Raw genomic sequence first — 24,303 nt, 5'->3', positions numbered from 1 at the left:
ATACTCCATCAACCCATAGCTAAATTGCTTATCACACTAGTTCTACCTAGACTAACAGATAGAGCCAGACATTACAATATCCTGAGTGCCCCCATGGTTTTCTCCTCAGTCTTAACGAGACCAAAGACCTATATTCCTCCCATTCGCTGCTCATCAACCATGACCATCATTGGCAAGTCAGGTACCCTTCAGCTCAAGGGCCAGGCAGGCACATGTTCTGAAACCAGCTGCTCCCCATCCCCTCTGATTCTTCACATAGCAGCACAGAGCCACTCCAGGGATGTCACTCTGATGGGACCAGACTGCAACTCCACTTGTTTTCAGTTACACAATACCTCCAGCCTGATGTCCCAGTATTACAGAGTTCTCCATGAACAAAATATTTCTAGAAAATCTCCATGTTAATATGGCTCCTCAGAAAGTTCATTAGCTTTGCCATCTATCATAGCCTGCCACTGATACATATGCAGAATTGTTATAGCAAGGTGGAAGAGTCAGATAGCCCTAGGAAAACAAATCATACTTCATAGGCAAGCATACTTCATGGTGACATCTAAGGGTTTCTGAATACTTTAGGCTACATAAACCCCAAATGTGCTGCCTGGACAATACCACAGTAGGCACTCTTCTAGCAATGGCATCCCGGCCCATAAAAGAGCATTTGCAACAAGCCTGGGTTTGTTCTAACCTACTCTCTCTGCATCTTCAGAGATAGACAGAATCACAAGCAGAGGCCACTAAGACTGCCCTTCATTTTGCACCTACAGGGCACTTATGGTGTGTATCATTCATGGTCTGCAGGTTGAAGCTAGCACTATGTGTGAGATGTAATTAATTTCTTTGAGCTAGCTCCCAAACAGCTTCAAAATCATAGGACAAGAAGTCGACTGGGGAACATTGAGTGTCCAATGCCTCATTAAGGGTACAGGAGTTATGATAGGATGCAGAAAACCTAGCCACTGGATGCCACGAACAAAGGTTGTAGGCTTCTATGCAACATTATCTACCCTGAGACAGCTTAGAGGCCCCTGTGACCTATCCACAATGCACAGATTTAAACAAAATTGTACAGCTGGGAAAGCTTCATTATTCAACAGTGTGCAACTGTGCATAAGGCAAGCGATAGCCTGTGTTGCCCTGTGAACCACGGCACTGAGGAGATCCTCCGGGTATACACAAATTGACAGACGTGTCCCTGATGTCCTCTACAAGCAATCAGATGTTACGGAGGTTACTGACTCCTAGAAAGGGGGCACGGCTCCTATTCAGCTTCAGATGTTCCTTCAGCTTATCACAGAATTTGTAACTTGGGATCCTTTCACCAGAGGCAGCTTTGTAAAGCTAATTGTTCCTCACAGGAGAGCAAGAGGATATTTCACTTATCCACCTCCCCAGTCTATCGCTTACATGGTCCTTCAGGTCAGTCCTGACAAACTGCTGGGGTAAGACCCTAGTCTCCGTCTTCTTTCTCTGTGTCTTCAGAGCATTTTCTGTTGCCTCGATTTCCCTTGCCTGCATGTTCCTTGAACCTAGCTTTCCCACACTTTCCTTTCCTTACATCTGCCTTTGGCAGATCATGCATCCTGAGTTTTCCTCTGTCTTCCCACACTCTGATATTTACACTGGGAGTTATACTCCCCCAGCTCTAATCTGATCCTCCTGGAACAGCAGATTCATTTAATCACTGGCTCAAAAATTGCAAACATATTTTATTAGACTTATCTACTCTTAATGATACAGTGATAGCAGACTACAATACCACTTAGAACAAGCTACTATTGCTAACCCAGCTGACTCCTAGTTTCTTTACAGAGAAACAAAGTCAAGGGAAAGATATATGTTGTCACTTCATAAACCCAAAAAGAACAGAGTGCAGCAATGCTTAACTATGGTTCCTCAAAGCAACATGCAATTACACACACAAAGGCACCCCTAGACCCAGGAGCTCTATCTGTGAACAGAAAAATGCTGTATCCAGAAGTCTAAATTCTGAAATTTGTGCATTAACAACATAGTGCACTGTGGCTAGAAAGGATCATACTGCTTTTCAGAATGGATTTTCTATGGGAGCAACAGAAATTGAAACATTTTTTTTTAATTATTTCCTTTTTTTTGGTAACAACATCATTAAACAAGAACTGCATTTTAAAGAGTCAGCATGAAATATCCTGAAGAAGGCTGATGAGAAGCAAGTGACGGAAGAGGGAAAGACTTCTGACTGATGACTTATGTGGGATCCCACTAGGACCTGGTAACTGCTGGTTCCTTATGCTTTGGAAGTTAACATGTCTTCCTTGCACCCCTCATCTCCATTCCACTGCAGCCTGATAATTCTGTCATCTCCCCTTTTCAAATGAACTTAGCAAACAGATGTACCCGGTCATTACATGTGCCTTCTCACAACCCTGAACAATGCAAAATTTTCTATTTCCCCTTTCCTCTGCAAAACGTTTCAATTCCAAACCAGCTCTGTGGAGGAACAGGCTTTCACAGTGAATGTCATCTTTTGATTCACCTTTTACTATTCTGGCTGCAGTTCATGTTAACCTTTCCACAGGGAAGTTGCAGCTAGGTACAGAGACCACAGCCAGAATGAATGGAAAAAGAAAATACGCTAAAATTTAGCTACATAAGCAAAACCAAAATCAAACATGAAATTAAAGCAAATTACTGCAAAAATCAGATAGCAGTGAATTCCATCTAGAACAATTTCCAGGCAGAAAACCTATTGAAATTTTAGTACCAAGAGAAAAATCTGGGCCATCACTACCCTGGGATAGTGCATAATTTCCAAACAAATTTGAATTTAATTTGTCTGTTGTGCAGATGAAGAAAACACTTCATTCATCACAGGCTCCGCCCAACACATCACTTTCCATCTATATGAATGTTAAGACATATTTAGCCACACATTTGTCAATGTATTTTCTCATGTATGCCATTTTCTCCTCAGAAGAAGTCCAGAAAAACAAATTGGAGTGATCATGGAGGCATACAAATCAAAACTAATAACTTTCCCAGGATCTGTGGCATCTCCATTTATGTCCAAGGCATATCCCAAAACACAGACTGTGTGCAAGAGTACACAAATAAATGAAAGATTTCTCTTAAGAGCACCTGTCTTTGCAGAATTGCATAAAATGCTGTCTTCACAGGCAGAAGAGAAGGAATAATATCATTTGTGAGCGCCAATATTCAGTCAGCGTGAAGTCATTGAGACTTTTGTTACTTGCAGTTTTTACCTCCTGTTCCTGACTGGGAACTGCTGTTCCAGGACAGGAGGCAGGGCTGCCTAGCAATGGTGCAGAGAGCTGAACTTAAAATGCCCTGTGCCTACAGCAGCTATCCTGCAGAATGAATACACACAGACTCACATGGAGGACAAGTTAATTACACACCAAACCTTCAACAAACTCCTGGATTTTAGGCACTCAGGAGTTGCAGTATTAGTTCTAATGAAACTAGCTTATCCATAAGAGAAGCTAGTCAGTTTGGCCCTGTGTTCTTTTTTCCTGGTTATGTGAGTTAAATGGTAATGCAATGGGGTTGCACAGATATATAAGGTGTAGTTGATCCAAGACAAAGGTTAAACCACTTACAAAGGTATCTTCTTACCTAAAATACACCTTTAACTTAATTCTCTATTTTTCATAGTTTATAATATGGCCAGATTGGTCTGAAATTTGGTATGAAATGTTTCATACTGGGAGCAGCTTTATTTCCACAATTTGAAAAGAACTCATTCAGCTGTATGAAGATACAGAAATGTAATTTTAAAAAACTGTTTATCAGACACTGGCACTTTTCCTGCTTGTGTAATTCAAAAAGGATCTCAGTAAAGAAAATTGAATTTGGCAATCCATTAACATAGATTTGATGCTCTCTCTGTTCATCTCTTGATGCCTCAACCCTTTCAGAAAAATGAAAATAACTCATGGTAAAAGAGAGGCTGTTCCCTCCTATTTGTCCAGTATATTGGCAATTATTAAAACCCTAGAAAAGCTGCTGAAGCTCTGCTGACTCATGGTGGCAGAGAACTTACTTGTTAACTCCACAACAAAGATGGAGGCAGAGAAGACAAAAGAGGAAAAGCCAGAGAATAGGCAAGGTTTGGGGAGAAGGCTCAAACCTGAGCTGGTATACTAAGTAGCACCAACTCTTCAGGAGAAAGAATTTGGATGTTATCTGAAGCTTTACATGCTGTGTTTGAACCAGATGAAGATTCAGACCTAATTTAATGCCATCTAAGTTTAGGAACCCAAGTGAGCCATTTCAAAAAAGAGTTTACTTGTCACAGGCATCCTCTACTATCAACAGAGGAAGAGCAGCAGTTCCAAGTGACAAATTGGCTTACTGAAGGTCTGAATTGTCTTCTGAAGCTGTCAATCTTGCTCCATCAAGTACAGGGAGACCCCAAGGCAGTGATGGAAAACCTGTAACAGGCACACGAGGACTGGCACGTGACACTCCTGTCAGCAGAACAGCTCCCCAGACTATCACAGTTCCCAGTGCAGCCTGCAGTTTGTCACTGGCTCCTCAACCCTATAGATCAGATTTAAGAGCCAGAAACAAGATCTAGTAGAGAATGGGAGATAGTTGACAGTCACAGAGATTAATGGAGAAATTAACCCTTTCCCTCTTCACAAATCAGACCCAAAGGGGAGAATTTTCACAGGATGTGCCTTGATGCAGGTATGTATTTCTGACTCCTGACATGAAAGATGTTTATAGTTGTTAGCCAGGGGCGACTATGCTCCTAATTTAGGCACTATAGATACGTGTGTTAATACTAGTGGGATTACTCTAAGCCTGAAGTCATTCACAGACTAAGTACTAGGCAATGGTGGCGTTTTAGCGCGTGGAAAATTTCAGGTTCCACCTCATTTTAAGTTCTTCTACGCTCACAGCAGTGAATAATAAGGGAAAATTCAAAGCACATTATTCCAAGGGGTAAGGCGTCTGCCTCAGAAAGGAAAAGCAGTTCTCAGAGCTGTCTGGTTGCATTTGAGGGACTGTAATCTGTACTCCTCTTTTAACAAGCAGCACACTTCTCTTCAGGCTCTAGCCTATTCTTGCACGACAAAGAGCCATGATTTCACACTTCCCCACCATCATCTCTGATCACATATTTCTTGGCGGAGGAAGACTGCCAGCGTGGTGCATTTGCTGTAATGCCATCTTACCTTTGCTCTGCCCACATAAGAGGATGCGTCGATCCTTTCTTTACAGCACACAGGAAAGAAGAGAAGAGTAAGGAAAGAGAAAAAGGCTCTTTATGTGATATATAAGGACTGCCCAGAGTCACACATCTAAAAAAACTCTGCATATTGTACCTTCACATAAAATCCTGCCTATGTCATAAGTTACAGTAAAAATAATTCACCTGATTAAGGTACTACACCAAGCTGCTTAGTCCCTACATTGTAAGCATTACAGAAGCCTGTGTTTGAAGTGTTAGTGTTGTGGAACGAAGTGACAGCAAGTTGGGAAATAAATGAGCACAATACTTTCTTCTAACCTCCTGGCACTGTGCCTTTTAACAGAGAATAAAAAAGCAAAAAGGCAAAATGTCAGCTCCAAAACATTTTTCATGTTGTAAAATATAGTGTCCCCACTGAAACGCTTGCTAAGAGACACACTGAGGGAGCTGATACTTCTCTAAAAAATAGTGAGTTATTGCAAAAAGGTCATGTGAACACATGTCTAATGCAGTAAGGAAAAAAAAAAAAAACACACCAAAAAAACAAACCCTTAGGACCAAAAATTTGTTTCTATGTCCTACAAATGTCATGTTAGCCCTTCAGACAAAAGTCTCAGCAGCGCACGCTGAGCTATTATTAAGTTCAAGGATGCAAACCAGCTTTCAACAAGCAGCAAAAGAGACTAAGAGGATTTGGATATTTCAGCACACCTCACTAGTTTACATCGAAGCTGACCATTCGGCTTCTATTAGTCACTCAGAACAATCACTCTTTTCCCAGCAGAGCTTACTCATTTGCAAGATAAAAGGAAGACATTTCTGCACATGCCCATAATATTCTTCACCACTGGGGGCAGCTTTACATAAGACTGCATTCCCCGAAACCAAAGCAACAGTCGGACGGAGCTCTCAGAATGACAGTATGCAGAAGTGAGCAGAGCTTGTTCGTTGTACGGGCTTATTCTACCTTCTATGCTACAAAGCAGCTTCCTAGCCGGATCGGGTACTAAGTAAGGGAACTGCTGGGCTATGGAATACAGATGTGTGAATTCAGATAGCTAAATGGTGCTTGGAGAAATCTAACATGCTTTCCTATAAAGAGAAAATTTAAAAGCCAGGTTCCTAACTATAAAGATGCAAAAACGTAATATCCATGAAGATCCTATTACCTAGGAAGAATTTGACATTTTGCTGCGAATGCTGTGTTGGGATTGATTTATTCTTGGAGTGTTCTGCATGGCTGGCAAAGAATAATGTTCCAAAATCGGTCCATCTCCCAAGGGGTCCAATTTTTCTTCCTGGGTGTCAGCGAGCCCTGACTCACTACAGTGCAGCTGACAGGGGCTGCCATGCTTGTGGCACACTAAGCAAAAAACAAAAGACCTAAGGACGACCTTTGAACAACACAAAGGATGGGTATGTTTTTCATGTTATTTTTCTAATGTATAGTTCATAGCCACTGCATAGCCTGTGCTTTAATTACTCCATAGACTTACCTTGATGTAATTTGTTATTACAGTTAAATTGCTTAGGGATTACACCTTTTACCCAACTGTTCTTCAGTATTTATATAAAGGTATTCTTTAAAAAAAAATCTGAGTAAAGAAAACAATGTGAAAAGTAGTTGAGTCAAGCTAGGGATTTTTAAATGATTGTTGAAATAAAAGATTTTAGCATGACTGAAAGAAATGACTGATGTGTGGGGGGATAACTTTTCTAAGTTGTTTTTATTTCCAGGTTTCAATGTAATTAGGCTACTGAGCGGATCAGCTGTAGCTCTGGTAATAGCCCCTACTGTATTACTGACAATGCTTTCTTCTGCTGAACGAGGATGCCCTAAGGGCTGTAGGTGTGAAGGCAAAATGGTATATTGTGAATCTCAGAAATTGCAGGAGATTCCCTCAAGTATATCTGCTGGTTGTTTAGGTTTGTCCCTTCGATATAACAGCCTCCAAAAACTAAAATACAATCAATTTAAAGGTCTTAATCAACTCACCTGGCTCTATTTAGACCATAACCACATCAGCAATATTGACGAAAATGCTTTCAGTGGAATACGCAGACTAAAAGAGTTGATCTTGAGTTCCAACAGAATCTCCTATTTTCTTAATAATACCTTCAGACCTGTGACAAATCTCCGGAATTTGGATCTGTCATACAATCAGCTGCAGTCTCTGGGATCTGAACAGTTCAGGGGCTTAAGGAAGCTGCTGAGTTTACATTTGCGGTCCAATTCCCTAAGAACCATCCCTGTTCGAATATTTCAAGATTGTAGGAACCTTGAACTGTTGGACCTGGGTTATAATCGCATCCGAAGTTTAGCAAGAAATGTCTTTGCAGGCATGATCAGACTGAAAGAGCTTCATCTGGAGCACAATCAATTTTCTAAGCTCAACCTGGCACTTTTTCCAAGGCTGGTCAGCCTTCAAAACCTTTATTTACAGTGGAATAAAATCAGTGTGATAGGACAAACTATGTCCTGGACCTGGAGCTCATTACAAAGACTTGATTTATCTGGCAATGAAATAGAAGCTTTCAGTGGACCTAGTGTTTTTCAGTGTGTGCCCAATTTACAGCGCCTCAACCTGGATTCAAACAAGCTCACATTTATTGGTCAAGAAATTTTGGATTCCTGGATATCCCTCAATGACATCAGCCTTGCTGGGAATATATGGGAATGCAGCAGAAACATTTGCTCTCTGGTAAACTGGCTTAAAAGTTTTAAAGGGCTGAGGGAAAATACAATTATTTGTGCCAGCCCCAAAGAGCTGCAAGGGGTGAATGTTATTGATGCAGTGAAAAACTACAGCATCTGTGGCAAAAGTACCACGGAAAGGTTTGAATTAGCACGAGCTCTCCCAAAGCCAACGTTTAAACCAAAACTCACCAGGCCTAAACATGACAGCAAGCCCCCTCTGCCCCCAACTATTGGAGCCACTGAATCGAGCTCCGAACCTGAGCACGACACAGAACACATCTCCTTCCATAAAATCATAGCAGGCAGCGTGGCCCTTTTCTTGTCTGTGCTTGTGATCCTGCTGGTAATCTATGTGTCATGGAAGCGTTACCCAGCCAGTATGAAGCAGCTGCAGCAGCGCTCTCTCATGCGAAGGCACAGGAAAAAGAAAAGACAGTCACTGAAGCAAATGACTCCAAGCACACAGGAATTTTATGTAGATTACAAACCTACCAACACTGAAACCAGTGAGATGCTGCTGAATGGAACAGGACCCTGCACGTATAACAAATCAGGCTCCAGGGAATGTGAGGTATGAACCATTGTGATAAAAGAGCTTTTAAAAGCTGGGAAATAGTGGTGCTTTATTGAACTCTAGGGACTATAAAGAGAACGTTTTTCTCACTTTTCTGGCACAGCTCTTCCATGTCTCTTTTTTGTACATTCATAATACTGGTCATTTTATTCTCATACATAATCAACTCATTGAAATTTAAATACCACAATCAATGTGAACCCTGAGCTCTGGTTTAATACAATACCTATTGTACAAACCCTCTACTGATTTCATTAAAGTCTCTCTTGTTTTTAAATAGAAAACTTCTTTCATAAGTAATCCATTGCACCTGCAGCAACTGTGCCTCTGTTTAGGGAGAAAAATGTCAACAATGAGAAAAAAAAAAAATATCAAACTCAGCTCCCCCCACCCCGTCCCCACTTCCTCCCCCAACCCAACCCCAGCCCTTGCTCTGAAACTCACTTTTTGCACCAAGAACAAACTAAAGACCCAGGTACTGTAGCATCATATGAATTCTGAGTTGTCTGAGGAGAGAGATGATGCAGGAACAGCTCTGAAAGAATGCCCGATTTCTGCCCAACACAAGATAGAATAAAAAGCCAGTGGGGAGTTAAAGCACTGTCTTAGGACATGAGGTATCACACCAAAAGCAAAGCAGAGGGAGACATAGGTTTAATAAAAAATTAAAAATAAAAAGGTACAATGGGATTTACTGTACTGCATTATAATACAGTGTTTCTAGGGCTGATAACTATTAATTGAAACCTGGTTATGTGACTTCATACAAAAGGTGCCAGTGTTTATCCCTTACATCCAGTTGCCTTTCAGAAAGTAGTCAAAAGGCATTCATTAAATGAGGAGCAGAAATTCCTTATTGATGCAATTAGAGGAACTCAAATGTGCAGTAGCAAAAGCAAGACCACTTCCTGCACACATTTGTTTCAGCGCTCATTAGAAATTCTCTTTTCAAGACTGTCAAAGACATTAATGTAGCTGAGGAAACCATTAAATCTGTCATTTTCTTCTATTTCTTTTTATTTGCTGGGCTGGGCTTGTTAGGGTTTTGTGATGTGTTTTGCACACTGTCCCTCTAATAACTAAATAAAGCTTCATTACTTACAAAGCCACCAGTGTACATTTTAGAAATACTACAACTGCAAAGAGCTTTCAGAAAAAATCAGTTACTCTCTGATATGAGAAGAGTGTATCCAAAATCCTTAAAGAAACCAGTGGCAAATTATTTTTCTCTCTTAGCAAAACCCTAATGACATTACAAGAATTCACAGATATTCTTTTTTTATGTGTAGTCATTCATCAGCGCTTCTGGGCAAAATACAGATTTGTAACCCAGCTACTCCCTGCCCTCTCTCTTCCAAAGTCATGTATTTTTGTGGTTGCAGAAGAATATAACATCCCTCATATTTCCAAATAAATCGTATCTCCTATTTTGATTATCATGAAGGGGGGGGGTGGGGGGGGGGGTGGAGGGGTGTCATTCTTGAAATAATACAGCAGCACCTATATAGAAGCAAGTCAGCAATTTAATTATCTCTATTTTGTAACTTGATTTGGCTTAGTAAACTGCGTGTCTTCAATCACTTGGGAGGGAATGTTTCTACAAAGGAGTTTCACTGCAGCAGATTAGAAAAATCAAAACCTTAGCAGAATATTCTCCTGAATTTTTACTGGAAAAAAAAAGCTAATCACAGCCAATCACCTTGAAATATGCTAGATACAATGAAAACAAAGCTAGAAAGCATCTCTTAAAAAGAACTAATGCACTTGAAGGGATTTTGGTTTGGTTTTCTTCATGTAGTGAAACCACTCTCATTTTCAAGGACTGTAGCGAGGAAATATCTGAGAGTAGAGGCTTGAGACTGAACCCTACAGCGAGACCCCATTTTACTGAGTACAAAGAGGATCCCACACAATTAATAATGCAAGTGCTTGAGACGCTTTAGTAGCACTGAGCAGACTGTGATTTTTAACCTGAGTTGTACCTTGAAAGTTGCTATTAAAAATACACTTACCTTAGCTGTTACAGGATTTACCTTTCTACCAGCAGGACTTGGTTATCTCTGTACTGAAGGATTAGAGTTTGCTGTAAACTTCGTGTTAAGAACCATCTCTGTACTTCTACAGGCTATAATGTCTGCAGTGGTGACTAATATTAGGCACAGCCAAAACAAGAAAGATTTGGCCCAAAAAATACATACATTCATGTACACATATACACATACCCTCACCTGTGTATGTGTATATGTATATAAAAGAAACTTGTGCTATTTAGTTTTGGGAGTGCTAACTGCAGTCAGAAAAAAAATTTCATACTATTAATTTAGAATTTTTGCTATTTGAAAATATTCAATACATCTTCTAAAACTTCTTAATGGACTGTGATTATGAATTAGTTATATATAACTGCGTTTGACTTTATATGCTTCCTTTTATGTTTCTTTTATGTCTTGTTCTAACCATAACAATACTCAGAAAGAACCAATCCACAATTTCCTACAGAAAGAAACACCTGTAAAATTATCACTAGCTCCTTTTAAAAAATATTTCATTATAGGCATGAAAGAAAATAATGCCAGTATGTCATTAATCATAGATGAATATCAAAACTAATAATGAAAATCCAGCACATCTATATTCAAGCACATTCAAGCTCAGATCAGCTAATTTGTTTATTGCCTGAAAAAAATACGGATTCACCTTTCATGAATTTTCAAGCACATACCAAACACAGATGAATGTGTAATTGCTGCTATAGTCATTGATAATGAAACCACTGTCTGATTACACAAAAAAGATGCCCAGTGTAACTCTCTGAACCTTCTTGCACAGCCTGAGGCCTGTGAGCTGAGTTGTTAAATCCCACTTTAGTGGCTCTGGCTTAGAAAACATTTTAAGCTCATGCTTTCATCTATGCAAAGACTACATGAACTAAGCTAAACTTAGACTCACCACTGTCAAATTAAACACTATAGAAGTGACTTATTTTGGGTGTCTGGGCCACCAGAGTCACAAATTCTAATAATCTTATAGGAAACAACCTAATCTTAGCTGAGCAGCTCTCAGTCCCTGTGAATGTCTGCCCCTCTCCTAAATACAAATGAAGTGTTAAAGCCTCAAAGATTCCACAGAAGAAATTTCTCCTTTGCTTCTCTATAGTTTGGGCAGCAAGTATCTAGAATTCTGATTCCACTTTGTCCTGAGTTTTGGATATTTCGGTGCCAGTAGCTCACAAAACTGTTAAAACTTTGCTGGGGTGATGCTGAGGGATCCTCAGAGGATGGCAACAGCAGTGGTGGCTCTCACAAACCCCTAAGCCTTCATACAAGCATTTTAGCACCATCTTGAGGAAGGAGATGTGATTGAGTGCCTCTAATGACCTGGCTATCCCTTAATGGATCTGATGCTGCTTACATATTCCAAGTTTAGGAGAGCAACAATGTATTTTGAAGGTATCTGGCGTTTGCTTTGTTGTGGGTTTTGTGCTATTTTAATCAATTTCTAATCCTTTTCCTGAGTCATATATGGTGTTCTGGGGCTACCACTCAAAGACCAGGGCTTTTCAAGCCACAAACAAGGTGCAGTACTCTTCCATGCCCGTTTTTATTGGTTTTGCAGTCTACACTTATTCAAACAATGTTGAGACAGATGTGAGGTGGAATCACCAATCAAGACTTTCATTTTATTGTAGCACCCCAAAAATCTTAAAAGAAGTCAGGACCTCCTCTGGTAGACACTGTACAAACACATTCCAACAATCTCTTACATTAAATGTTTACGAGGTATGTTGAGAAGACAGACAGAAGATGGAAAATAAACGTGATAGATTTGAGGTAGTTTGCTTGAAATCACACACCAGTTGAGTACTCACACTAAGACATCCTCCTAGCCAGTGGACTACTTGGCCTTTCAACTAAACGACCTAGCTCCTGGAATACTGAAGTGGTATTTCAGAATAATAAACCACACAGAATGCACATCTTTGGAAAAAGAAAATAACTGATGTACTAAGCAAATTCGAGGAGACTGGTAATGTTCATTCACTGTGTTGAGATTACCTCCAGCAATTGCAGAGTAAGAGAATAATAATGAGAACAAGTGGCTTGAGCATAATAAATGAAAGTTTCTCTACTGGGTGGTAGATTTGCATTACTCACTGTCTGCACTTACACAGTCATCACAGCTCAAGGTTGGGCAATGCTCTTTTTTTATTATTATGAAATAGTGAACCTTGATACAAAATTCAATTGCAAAATGAACGTAAATGTACAATATTGCTGCAAACACAATTAGAAATTTTCAGTTTGCTGCAAGCTAATGGTCTTTGCTGTCAGCCACTCAACTCTAGATAAATATTCCCTTAGATGAATTTCTGTGGAACAATAGTGACATCCAGTGGGTAGTTTGCTTAATCACAGGTATCTATTGTCTATCAATTCACACAGAGATGTGCTTGCCTATTTACTTTGCATTCTTCTGTATCACATGGTGGTAGCATCAAATCCTTTAAGCATACAAAGTATTCAACTGTATCTGTGTAGAGCAGTCATGACCTGAATGAGGTGAATAAGTGGAGAAAATAATGGATGAATGCTAGCAAGAAATGGTCTACCCAGTGCCACTACTGTCAGTAAAAATCAAGAAGCATATAATAAGTAGGCAAGGACAGGAGCTGTAACAAATCTGTGGCCACTGATTCAGAACTTCTTACTTATATAACACCACTAGGTGACTTTAAGATACTATAAAATAAACTCAGACTACAAACAACTCATTCAACTTTGTTACAGCAGCAGATTTAAAATAGTAATAAAAATGTTGAGTTTATTTTTACAATGATGAAAGATATTAGTAGATATCAAAAGGAAGGGCACTTACCACCCGTGAACAAGTTATTAACAGCTTCATCTCAAAAACACAAAATGTACAAAAGAGACAAGAAGCAAATTATGAAAGATCAAATTCACAAGGAATGATAAAGCCAAACTATTGGAAAATCACCAGTGACATGAATATGCAGCATATTTGCTTGGACAAAGGTTGCTTGCAGCAACCTCTGGTATGTTTTGCAGCAATTACTTTAGGCCTCAGAGTAACTCTATGCTAATATTACTGGCAGTGATTTTAAATCACAATGAATGACAAAAGCCAATGAAATCAGGATTATAGCTCTGTTGATAACAGACATATTTCATTTCCCTTAAGAAGATGCGCAAGAACTCATTTCACTCCACATTGAGTATTTCTAACTTTTTATGTACTTAGGTGTGTTTGGAGGTCACCTATCAGTCCATGATATGTAGCCTTGATTTTTATTCCTAGCTAGGCTGTCTAGAGTGGGTGTTATCACAGCAGTACAGTATAGGATTTCGATGTGATTCTCAGGGTTATAGCCAAACTATTTCTTGGCATAACAGTGAATGGAATGCAGTAGGACACCAAAGAAGTAAAAAGGGACTGAGCTCAACAGCTATCAACAGATCACCAAGGAAGTGATAAAGTAATAAAAAGGAGTTTATTCAAGATACTCTGGGATGGCTAGCTGTGAGTTGATGGCCAACATTTTACCTACCAGAGAAATTGCAAATCTCATTTAAAATGAGCACAAACATCATAAAGGCAATAATGAAAAAAGCTTGCAAGTAGTAGGTAGTGTTTTTTATTTGACCAACCCATCACAGAAATCACATCTTACCACAATTCATCTTGCTGGTATTGTTAGACTATCGTGACCACAGCATTAGCATTCTAATGTAAGAATGAGCATTGTTTACTGAGAAGGGACAAAAAGACAATTAATCCCTATTTATTAGCTTTTTGTTTCTAAACAGCTTAATGAAATTTACTGATATTACAGGAAATATTTTGTATTCATGTGAAAAATTGCAAGTTTAAGATTCTTCATTACTGAAATCAACTAAACTAACAAAACATTTCATTCTGTACTTATTGTTTCTTACTGTTTCTCACAAACTCTTTTACTTGCCAAGAAACTGAATGACTGGAGATGTAATCTTGAAAAAGAGTTTTCCAAAAAGCCCTCACATGTGTTGTCTTAGCCACTAAAACCATTCCCTTCCTGTGTTCCTGTGCAACTGATACACTGACCATGTGTCACAGCTTACACTCTTGACTGAGTGTTAAATTTCTATTACTTCAACACTAGCAGTAGCATTGAGATCATGTAGGAATTCATAATAACAGTTCAACCTTGTAAATTCTCTAAGTGTTTTGTGGCAGTCAGACTCTATTAATACATCATAAGGACATATGAAAATAAAACATCCTAATTACTCATCTACTTACACTCCAAACAAGAACATAAATGCATTACAAGGTTTATTGCTTCACTACACTATTGAGAAAATCATCTGCCCAGTTCTATGTGCAAATCCTTTTCTTCTTCAAACTAACAAAACTAGCTAGGTCTCTCAGGAACCTAATTGCTTAATGCTGAAAGAAAAAAAAATTAAACACATTGATATTGGCAGCAGCCTGCAGAAGTTGTCATCACAAACTCAGCCTTCATTAGTTATTCTCACTTGAAACCCAGCAGTACCTCCTATACTCGTCATGTATTATACCTGCACTATATCCCATAGTGTGTTGTACTAACAATATAAAAACTGCTTTTTTATAGGCACTTCTGTTCATGTGCATAATTATACTGAGAGATGGAAAACAGAAAAGACTCAGGAAAAGGACTGCATATGGCTTACAGTGCTAGTAAAAAGTTAGGGAGCGTCACTCAGCTTTTCGAGAAGTTAAGCAGCTGGGTTTGAAAAAGATAAAATCACATTCTAAAGCAAAACTGGAATGCTAAATAAATGCTTGTGCATTTCTTAAAAGTATTTTAAGCATCTGGGGTTTTCTTTTAAATTGCTACTGTCTGATTCTGGGCATCTTTAAACATCAAAGAAAACACTTCTTTAACTTTTATTTCACACCTAACAGTAAGAGGGAGAAAACACCTTATAATGTAAGACACCTATTTCTGAAGCTGTGGGACTGAGTTGATATGGGAATAATCACAATCTATTTCATCTTACTATTTGTTGTTTCTTGTATGATTATTTTCAACATCTGTAGGAATAATGAGATACTGCTAATTAGTAACATGTACATTACTCTAGCTGAGTATATTCTCCTGACATTTATTTTGTGCTTCATGGCAAATCATAAGTTGTGTTGTTAGGTCTTACATGTGCCCTTTATGGCCAGGAACAACTTACTGGATGCTTGAATACTAATTCTATATACTAGTGTCTATAATAATGGGTGCTGCAGAACTCATGGTTCTGATTTTCAATCAGGCACTTAGATTTTCCACTTCCTTAAAGGCTGCAAAGCTCACAAACCAACTTCAAATTAATGTAACGAGACTACCATCCCTGTCCTGGTTCAGCTGTAAGTCAGGGAGAAAACATGCACGAAACTTTCAAAGGTACAAAACATGATCTCCAATGGAAGCTGGGCATCCTAATTGTCTTTGTAATTCTTCCCTTCATTGCCCACAAGGTTAAAAGTAGCCATAGATGAAGGAAACATGAAGACTGAACATGTGTTTTGCTAGAGTGTAGATAATAAGCAATGATAATACATTAGTCATACAATCTCTGAGCCACTGAAAATACAGCCATCATAAATGGATTCCTTATTCCAAAATACAGACTTCAGAATGTATATTATAGTATATACACTGTTTCTTGTTGGACTTTTTTTTTTTTTTTTAAACACGTTATGCAGGAGCATCTATTTGGCTTGCGGTAAGTTGTACGAAAGCCACAGATGATAAAAGTGTAAAAAAGGGAATACAGTTTACAAAATGCAAAATGAAGTCAAGCAGAAAAACACTTTAGAGTTCATCTTAATTAGTGTCTTGCACTAATTTTTCAGTTTCCTATAGATTATCCTATTTGAAAATAGATTACAGGAAAGATTTTCAAAGCTGCAAATGGGAATTTAAATACCCAGATCCCACCCACTTCTTGCAATAGTTGAGCACTTAACCTTTGTGACAGAACATTATCTCCTCTCCCCTTCTGCCCAGAATTGGAAATTTGAACGAGACTCTAAGGTCTACAAAGTGCAACCATCTTCATGAAGCTAGTCTAAAAAATTACCCTCTCGGAGACTTTTTGCAAGTTTTCTTGCAAGCAAAAGGAAGCAGTTGTACCTCAATGATGCGCAGATGGTGACAAATGTATCTTACTAACATTGGGTGGGATGCATATTGAAAAAGGGTATATATTGGAAAATTGCCTTCTGACCTACTACAGAAGGGATTGCTGCTAATTCCTGGCATGCAGTTAAAATTAACTGACCTCAGAAAAATAACTACCTATGGTTCAGTTTAAAAAACACCTACAGATTCTGGAGTCTGGTTTTTTTTAACCAGATGAGCTTATTCCCCATATTTCTCTCTAATAACTATCATAGTAATCTTATACAAAAATATTTAGCCGAAGTTTGAGAAAAGGATCATCTTTTCCTCTTCAAAAATAACATCAAATAATCATTCCTGCACATCACAGTTTTGTTAGCAGTGCACTATTGCTTTCATATCACAGTATTAGCCTTCCAGCCATCTGTAATGAGTCATATCCTCAAAACAGTGCAGGCTTCATCCTACATTACTTCTTACCAGCCAGCTTCTTCTGAATCACATTGTACTATCCAGAATACATATGCACTGCATATAATAGCACTTTCCAATTCAAAAATGAATTTCATGTGATATTACACCTGTGACTCACAGTGCAATATACCTACTATCCAACAAAGGATCACAACACACAGGGATGGAAACCCTTCAGTGGGAACTCTTCCTAAGGCTAATTGTACTTATCACAAACATTCTCTGTACTTTTGGGACTAAATGTTTAGTTTTCTCTACTTTCATTTATCCTTAACAACAGTTTCCAGGCTACGCTACTGATACAAAATGTGGGCCTGCAGCAAAAACTAGCAGTATTATTATACGAGCTCAGAAGCTCCAATTACTAGCCAGTAACTTGTCCTTCATTACAGAACAGATTTACATCAGACACGCATGACACCGGACAGCATATTTCTATTACATCCCCACTGATGCTGGCAACTCAAAAATAGTTTTTCATTTTTCTTAGTGAATAATTCACAATCACAGAGAATATGGGGTGAAAAATTTCTAACATTCTAAATCAGAATCCTGCATATTGAATCTTTATACCTTCCACATTTTGCATAAGTGACTTCCCATTTTTAAAATATGTACGTCAAAAATAAACTATTTGCCACAGGGGAAGTAATAAATTTTGTGAGGCAGTCTGCATGTAGTTGCCAGTAACCATGTTCTTTCCACTGAGAGTTTGAACTTATATCCAGTGTTTATTTTACAGCTTAAGGAAGCCTGCAGCACACAGCTATGACGTCTCAACATTTTCTTACTTTTTAAATTAATTTTTGTATATGGTCTTTCTTAGGACAAAGCTTGAAATATTTTAAAGTGAGAAGTTATTGCCTATCAGGCCGAGTAGAAGGCAACAACATTGTAGGGAGAAAAGTGACTGTGAGTGGTATGCAGTTGCTCTTAGTTTGCATGCGCTAAGTATTCACAGAGGTTTGTTGTTATGAAGGCTTAATAAAGCACAGTAACTCAAACAATCATGCACAATTCTTTGCTATCCAAAGGATACAGGTTTGTCTGTAGCCATAGCATATAATGGTAAATTCTGATGTGTTAGAGATATCTTGTAGCAGCATAAAATAATCTGAAATCATAACATAATAGATTGCATTCTCAGATCTGAAAGCATGCTGTATTTGGGCTGTATCGGTATCATAAATTTGAAACACCTATATATCAGTAATAATAATAAAATGCATTTTTCCAAAGCCACAGAACTACTGATACATATGCTTTGGCTTCATATATAAACTGACATGGCAAACTCTAAATTTAAACAAAGGCAATTACTTTTAAAGCCTCATCACACTAATTACATCCATCAAGTGTGTAAAATACATTTTGTCAGCTAAGAACAGAGGACTTCAATTAAATGCAAATCCTTATTCAGCACTCTAAACTGTTAATGGCTCAAACTCATTAATGAGATGATGAAAAGAAAACGCTCCTACACACAGACTCTGCAGTGAGAATTTATTACAAGTACTCATTATTTCCACCTAGTTCATATACTTAAGAAAGTGTCCCATATTTATATGTCAATACTCCAATATCAACAGAGAAAGATATCAAAATAATATTTTTTGTTTGTGAATGTGCTTGTATACATATTTGGGCCTTGACAGTCATTTCCAAGAGAGGTGACCTTCTTCCCTAACCCAGAGGGCCCCAGAATAGCTAGTGGGACACTAACCAGCCATGATCTGCTGTTGATTCAGACTTTGAGCCCCTTCTGTGCAGAGCTTGCTATAACTATTTGATAGCCTTTTTGTGCAGTCACAGCAGCTTATTTGAAAAAGTATTCCATATTCCCAAATCTTTCCTCAGCCATCCAAGCAGCATGGCTCTCCAAAACTGATGACGAAGTTCACCTGGCAGGTACCTCTGCCTCAGAATCAAAATAGAAGAATCTGCGTTTTAAGCCATATGGGTGATAAGGCCTGAAGTAGGGGAGAGGAAACTGTCAGAATGGTATTTTAAGCAAACTGTCCAGCGTTTTAATTTTTCAAATAAGTAATATGAATGCTAATGGCAGGCTGCACAGCATGCCTGGGCTTACACATTTTTATAATGATTTTGGATAGATCCTCTATTTGAATTAGTTCAGAAGAGAGTAGAAAGAGGCTTACAGAACTACAGGTGAACTAATACAGCAGGGTGGTGGGGAGACATGAGAGTCAGAGGAACATATCCCTGTTCTCTGATATGTGCACATTTCACATCAGGGTTTATGAATTTTCATCCCTCTTGTAGACTGCAGGGTTTTCTGTATGAGCTTATAACCTTAACAAAAGTTAATAAGAGGATTTCTCAATTGCAGGACTTCCCTAGATCAGGGTTACTTGCCATAGAAAGGAAAAGTATCATTATATTTTGATTTCTTTTTCAGATTTCTCTCTTCCACTCCAATCCCTTTCTTTCCTCCAGTCTGGGCTCCTCTTCTCCTTTGATTATCTATTTCCCAGAAATAAAAAGGGAATCTAAGGACTACATATAAGTATAACAGATGCCCTTGAATTTCTAGCAAGTCTAACAAGTTCTGCCCATGCAAAGCCTTGTTTACAAACAAACTCAGCTCCAACAGCAGGCAAGCTTTCAGCAACAAAGAAACAAGAGACATTTTCATAAGTCTTAAAATTACTTCCCCCCAGTAGAGAAGACTCATTGATCAAATACCAAGTAAAATGAGATACAGTGAAGTGATCCATATTATAAAGCAGTTTTGAATATTTGTACCTTCAGCAGGAACCCTATCCTATCAATTTTAAGTGAAAATTAACATAACGTTCAAAACTTGTTATGCATGAGAAAACAAAAGTTATCTAAAATTATGGGCCTTGCTGTTACAGTATGCTGATTAGTTACAAAGAATTGAATTTTTTATATCAATGCTTTACTGGGGCACTATATGGATATGACAGCTAGGACATGTCCCTGCACTGCAAAAAGGAAGCAGATTTGCCTAAGGTTAATTCTACACTGGCTTAATTATTAATCTATCTCTCCCAAATGCTTTTTTTTTTTAAGTACTTAAAAAGGCCTTTGCAAATAGAAGTCCTCTGTTTATCGATAGGATAGTTTTCAAGGCAGACAGCTATGCTGCAGTATATAGACAACATTTCTTCAGCTGATCTGGTTAATTAAAATGCATGGTTATAACAAGCTCTCTTAGAGCTGCAGCTGAATAACCCATGATCCCTTTTTTCTCAGTACCACAGAATACTTTGCGTCTGTTTAATAGGGCTGTTTCAGGATTTAATCAAAGATTTCCAATCTATGCTCTGGAACAAGGAGTCTTTCCCTTTTTAAAAGGTTTCAAATAAAATGCTCATTTTCATAGACATCCCTTCGGAATACCTGTAGCTTGTGCCCTTTACCTGCACTTCCACTCAATTTAATGCTTGTTTTATACAATTTAATACTTCCTCTTCCATTTCTCTGCGTCCCTACACAAAGAAAAAGCTAACAACACTATTGCATGTTCTTTCCAGCATAAATCTGTAAGTCCAATTTTTTTGAATGACTTCAGGAGAATATATTAACAGCTTTGAAGGGGGAGGGTAACTGGAAGAACTGCAAAAGCTAATAGAAAACCTGTGCCAGGCAGTAGATGGAGCAGGATTGAAAGTGGAAATCCATGTGCTATATAGCATTTGCTAACACACTACGGTGGTGCTGCATGCTAAGTAAGAGAAAGAAGGGGATTTGCAAAGGAATATTAACTTTGAAGATGTATAGGCATTAAACTGTTTAGAAAATAGCCTGGAATGCCTCAAAGTCAACCACTCAAAACTAGCGGACACTTGAAAACACAGCCCTTCCCTATTTCTGTTTATACATTATAAAAATCACTGTGATAATTACAAGGTTCATTTAGTCAATAATGGTAAAACATGTGGATACCTGAAAATTAAACATCTTCAGTTCAGAATCAGTAGCTGACTCAGTTCCTTCACATGTTGGACCAGTTGGTCATTCACCCAGAGCTAATGTGAACCATATCTGACAGTACTCTAAAATGATCCTCTACTCCAAACCTCTGACTCAGGATCTCTAGTTAACTACCTTGAATGGGTTTGCCTATGCATCTTTTCCAAGCAGTACTGGAAGTCTCTAGTAAGTTGACGATCTTCTGTATCCTTCAGAGAAAGATTATATATTAGGTCTCATCTGCCCCATGAGCTACCAAAAATGACTGAAAAGAAGCTCTTTTCTAAGCCATATTTTCCTTTCTGATGGGTGAATTCAAGTAGACCTCCATGGTGTAGTCTGCAAAAGGGCTCCTTATTGGCAAAACCATACTGAATGGGTGTTCAGGGCAGTCTGATTACCTTTATAAATACCTTTTCATTCTTTTTATGCTACTGAAGCAACATAGATCAGTGAAGAATCACTGCACATCCCCCTTCTGATGGTTTCATTCTATTTAAGTTTGTTTAATGGACAAAACAGTACACTTTCCAGTGTCTTCAACAGCAGCATTATCTTTCTCAGGTTAACTGTCAGCTCCTGTGTTATTTTTTAGGAAGTGCTGTTTTGCTTGACAGTAGTAACACTAACTATAAGAAGAACAATATATAACAGCAATAGCTTTATACTTTCCTATTCTATTAATGTTCCAGAAATCAAAGCTTGAAGAGCCTGTGGGAAAGAAGCCAGTGACCATTAATCTTCACTTTATTTTAAGCTTCTGTAATTTTAGGAGTTTAATTTCAGGCTTGCAGCCTTCAGGCTGCAGAGTTGAGACTGAAGTAAAATAAAAGAAAGAAGCAAATGTGTAGCACAAGTTAGAAGAACTCTTTTCCTGGGACCTCTGGTCATCTCCCCCAGTCCTAATGCAAAATTTATTTCAAGGCATTTAAAGTATTTCTCCCTACTTAGAGTAAATGCAATAGAGTTTTGATTTCAAATAGATGAGGGAGACAGATTCTCAAATCTTCATTAAGAACCCTGTAAAATTTCCACTAACTTTGCAGCACAATCTGTACCAAAGAAATGGCTCCTGGTTTGATAGTGGCCAGTTCAGTAAGTCCCCAGACCTCCCTGAGAAGTCAGGTTGAGTAGGCAACACCTGACTATCTTTCCAACCCTGAATTTCTTGTCAGTGGACTAGATCAATCAGGGCTGGAAGGATGGCTAGGACAGCATACTCTTCATTTTTGCCATCTGTATGAATCCAAGAGAAAACTCTGCTGCTACTAAAAAGCAGGAAATCACTCTTATACCCTCATTCTCTCCTTTTCTTCAACTCAGATTGGTCCACTGGACCTCAAGACAAGTTAAGAGTATTCCAAAGGATAAGTGTCCCACAAAACTCAAAGACAGAGCTTACTAAGAATGCACTGGCATGAGGACTTTGTGGGTGTTTCAGAAAGTTTAACCTTCATAACTAATTCACACATCAAAACATTCCAAAAGGTTAGCTGAATTTTACAGAAGACTGTCATATGCTACAGTTTGTAAATCAGCGGTATGAAAGTAGGACAGTGGTATCATGCTAACAAGAGGCCTCAGCATTTAACAATTTCCTCACTAAATAAGCGTGACTTGTGATGGCTGCAACAAATCCACTCTTCTCAGTATCAGCTTTTCAGCACAGCCATTGAGAGGGGGAAGGAGCAAGGGAGAAGCAGCCTAACATGCCACCTTCCCTTCTCAAAACAATGTATAGCAGTGGAAGTGTACCCTTTCCATAGCATACACACACTTCTGTTACAGCATCAGGACCAGGCTGGAGAAGCTGAAACATCATGCTGCTGTTGTTGAGGAGTAGACCCAGAAACCACGAATGGCCTACACTTTACACAGGTCTTCGCAGACGTGTGTTACACTAATGAGACATGCAATGTTATTCCTGTTGAAATTACAGTCCCTTATGAAATTTAGAGTAATTTGGTTTAAGATTTAGAAAATTCATTATGACTGTACACGGGGTGTGAGGGGAGCCAGCACTACAGTGAAAGGATGATTTCATCATAAACAGCCTTTTGCATTCTGTTTTTCAAAGGCTTGATTGATTAAATAATATTCATTAGCTCCTATTATACACAACAGGTGTAGGAAAGGGCGAGCAGGCCAGTCTGTTCAGTGGAAAGGAAGATGGCACCATTGATTCTTCATGTCTCCTAGAAATCAGAGTCAGGGGGTTCAGGCCATCTTGACCTGCAGGTAGAAAACAGCTGATAATACCCTTTATGTCATGTCCCAGATCCTCCTCAGGGAGAAGAATCTAGAGTCACCACATACTGTAATAAGGGTTGTTTTCTCGTTTCTGAGTTTTACAGGCTGATGGCTTTCAGTAATAGATTCTGTAAATCTTTTATATCACTGTCTTTGCTGTGCCTAATACTCCAGGTGGGAAGGCCCTGCAACAGACACAGGCAATGTTCTGACATGCTGCAGTGTGCCGCTGCAGAGGAGTCAGGCTACTGCCCACCAGCCCACAATTCCTCCCAAACCAAAGGAGGCCACAAAACACCAAATTACTTTCACTTTTCCAAATCAAGTCAGTCCCCCAGTGAGCCAAATATCTGTTGTGATCTTTGTGTGCTAACCTTCATTTTTGTTTATGTTTTGGGAAGTGAGTAGATAAGGACATAAAGATTTCTTCTAAATCATACCCTCAACAAGGGGCCTATATCTCTTTTGTTTCTTTTCTTGGTGTATACAGAAATAAAACTTAATCTGGCAAGTATTTTTCTTACTCAGAGTTTTAGTACCAAATATAAAAACACCCCCTTAATTTTCCAGGAATTTCAAACAGAAAATAAACAGCTCATCAAGTCAGGTATCAGTTAATAAATTAAAAGATTATAACATTCCTCCCCAACTGCTTCATAATAGAATTAATTAGTTGCAATTAGAAATAAATGTCACTCCTTAAAGTAATCTTAACAACAAAAATATTGAGGCACCTTTCATTAGAGAATCTTAAAACACTTTACAAGACATTATTAATGCCGTTTATACAAAAAAGACACCTGATCTGGTTTCCTTACAGGCTACAGCAGCACTGGGAGCAGATGCTCAGCCTCCCACCGCCAGCCCTCTGCCTGTTAGATCTGTGTGACAACTCAGGATAACTTTGTTTAATCAAGCCAGAGTGGATTTCCATTTCTGTTTATACAGTAAAACTGGAATTCAAATAAATATTGTACATTATCAGT

The 24,303-nt window shown here is 38.6% G+C and overlaps 2 protein-coding genes across 6 annotated transcripts in view; one reads left to right on the top strand and one right to left on the bottom strand.

Annotated features, from left to right (window-relative positions):
* The window catches only part of CTNNA3 (catenin alpha 3), a 544,925-nt gene that overhangs the window by 293,286 nt on the left and 227,336 nt on the right, over positions 1-24,303 (bottom strand). The window lies entirely within an intron of this gene.
* LRRTM3 (leucine rich repeat transmembrane neuronal 3) overlaps positions 6,119-24,303 on the top strand; it is an 89,301-nt gene continuing 71,116 nt past the window's right edge. The window contains exons 1-2 of one of the 2 annotated variants that reach the window (XM_074874306.1): positions 6,119-6,616; positions 6,938-8,469. In XM_074874306.1, coding sequence (XP_074730407.1) covers positions 6,613-6,616; positions 6,938-8,469 — 1,536 coding nt within the window. In that variant the 5' untranslated portion in view covers positions 6,119-6,612. Of the gene's footprint in view, positions 6,617-6,674; positions 8,470-24,303 lie in introns of those variants that run through there. The other variant, XM_074874305.1, reaches the window with a different exon arrangement.

This window comes from Strix uralensis, chromosome 7 (assembly GCF_047716275.1).
Source record: "Strix uralensis isolate ZFMK-TIS-50842 chromosome 7, bStrUra1, whole genome shotgun sequence".
In the NCBI taxonomy this organism is placed as follows: Eukaryota; Metazoa; Chordata; class Aves; order Strigiformes; family Strigidae; genus Strix; species Strix uralensis.
Note: the sequence above shows the minus strand (reverse complement) of the source record. Positions and strands in the feature narration are given on the sequence as shown.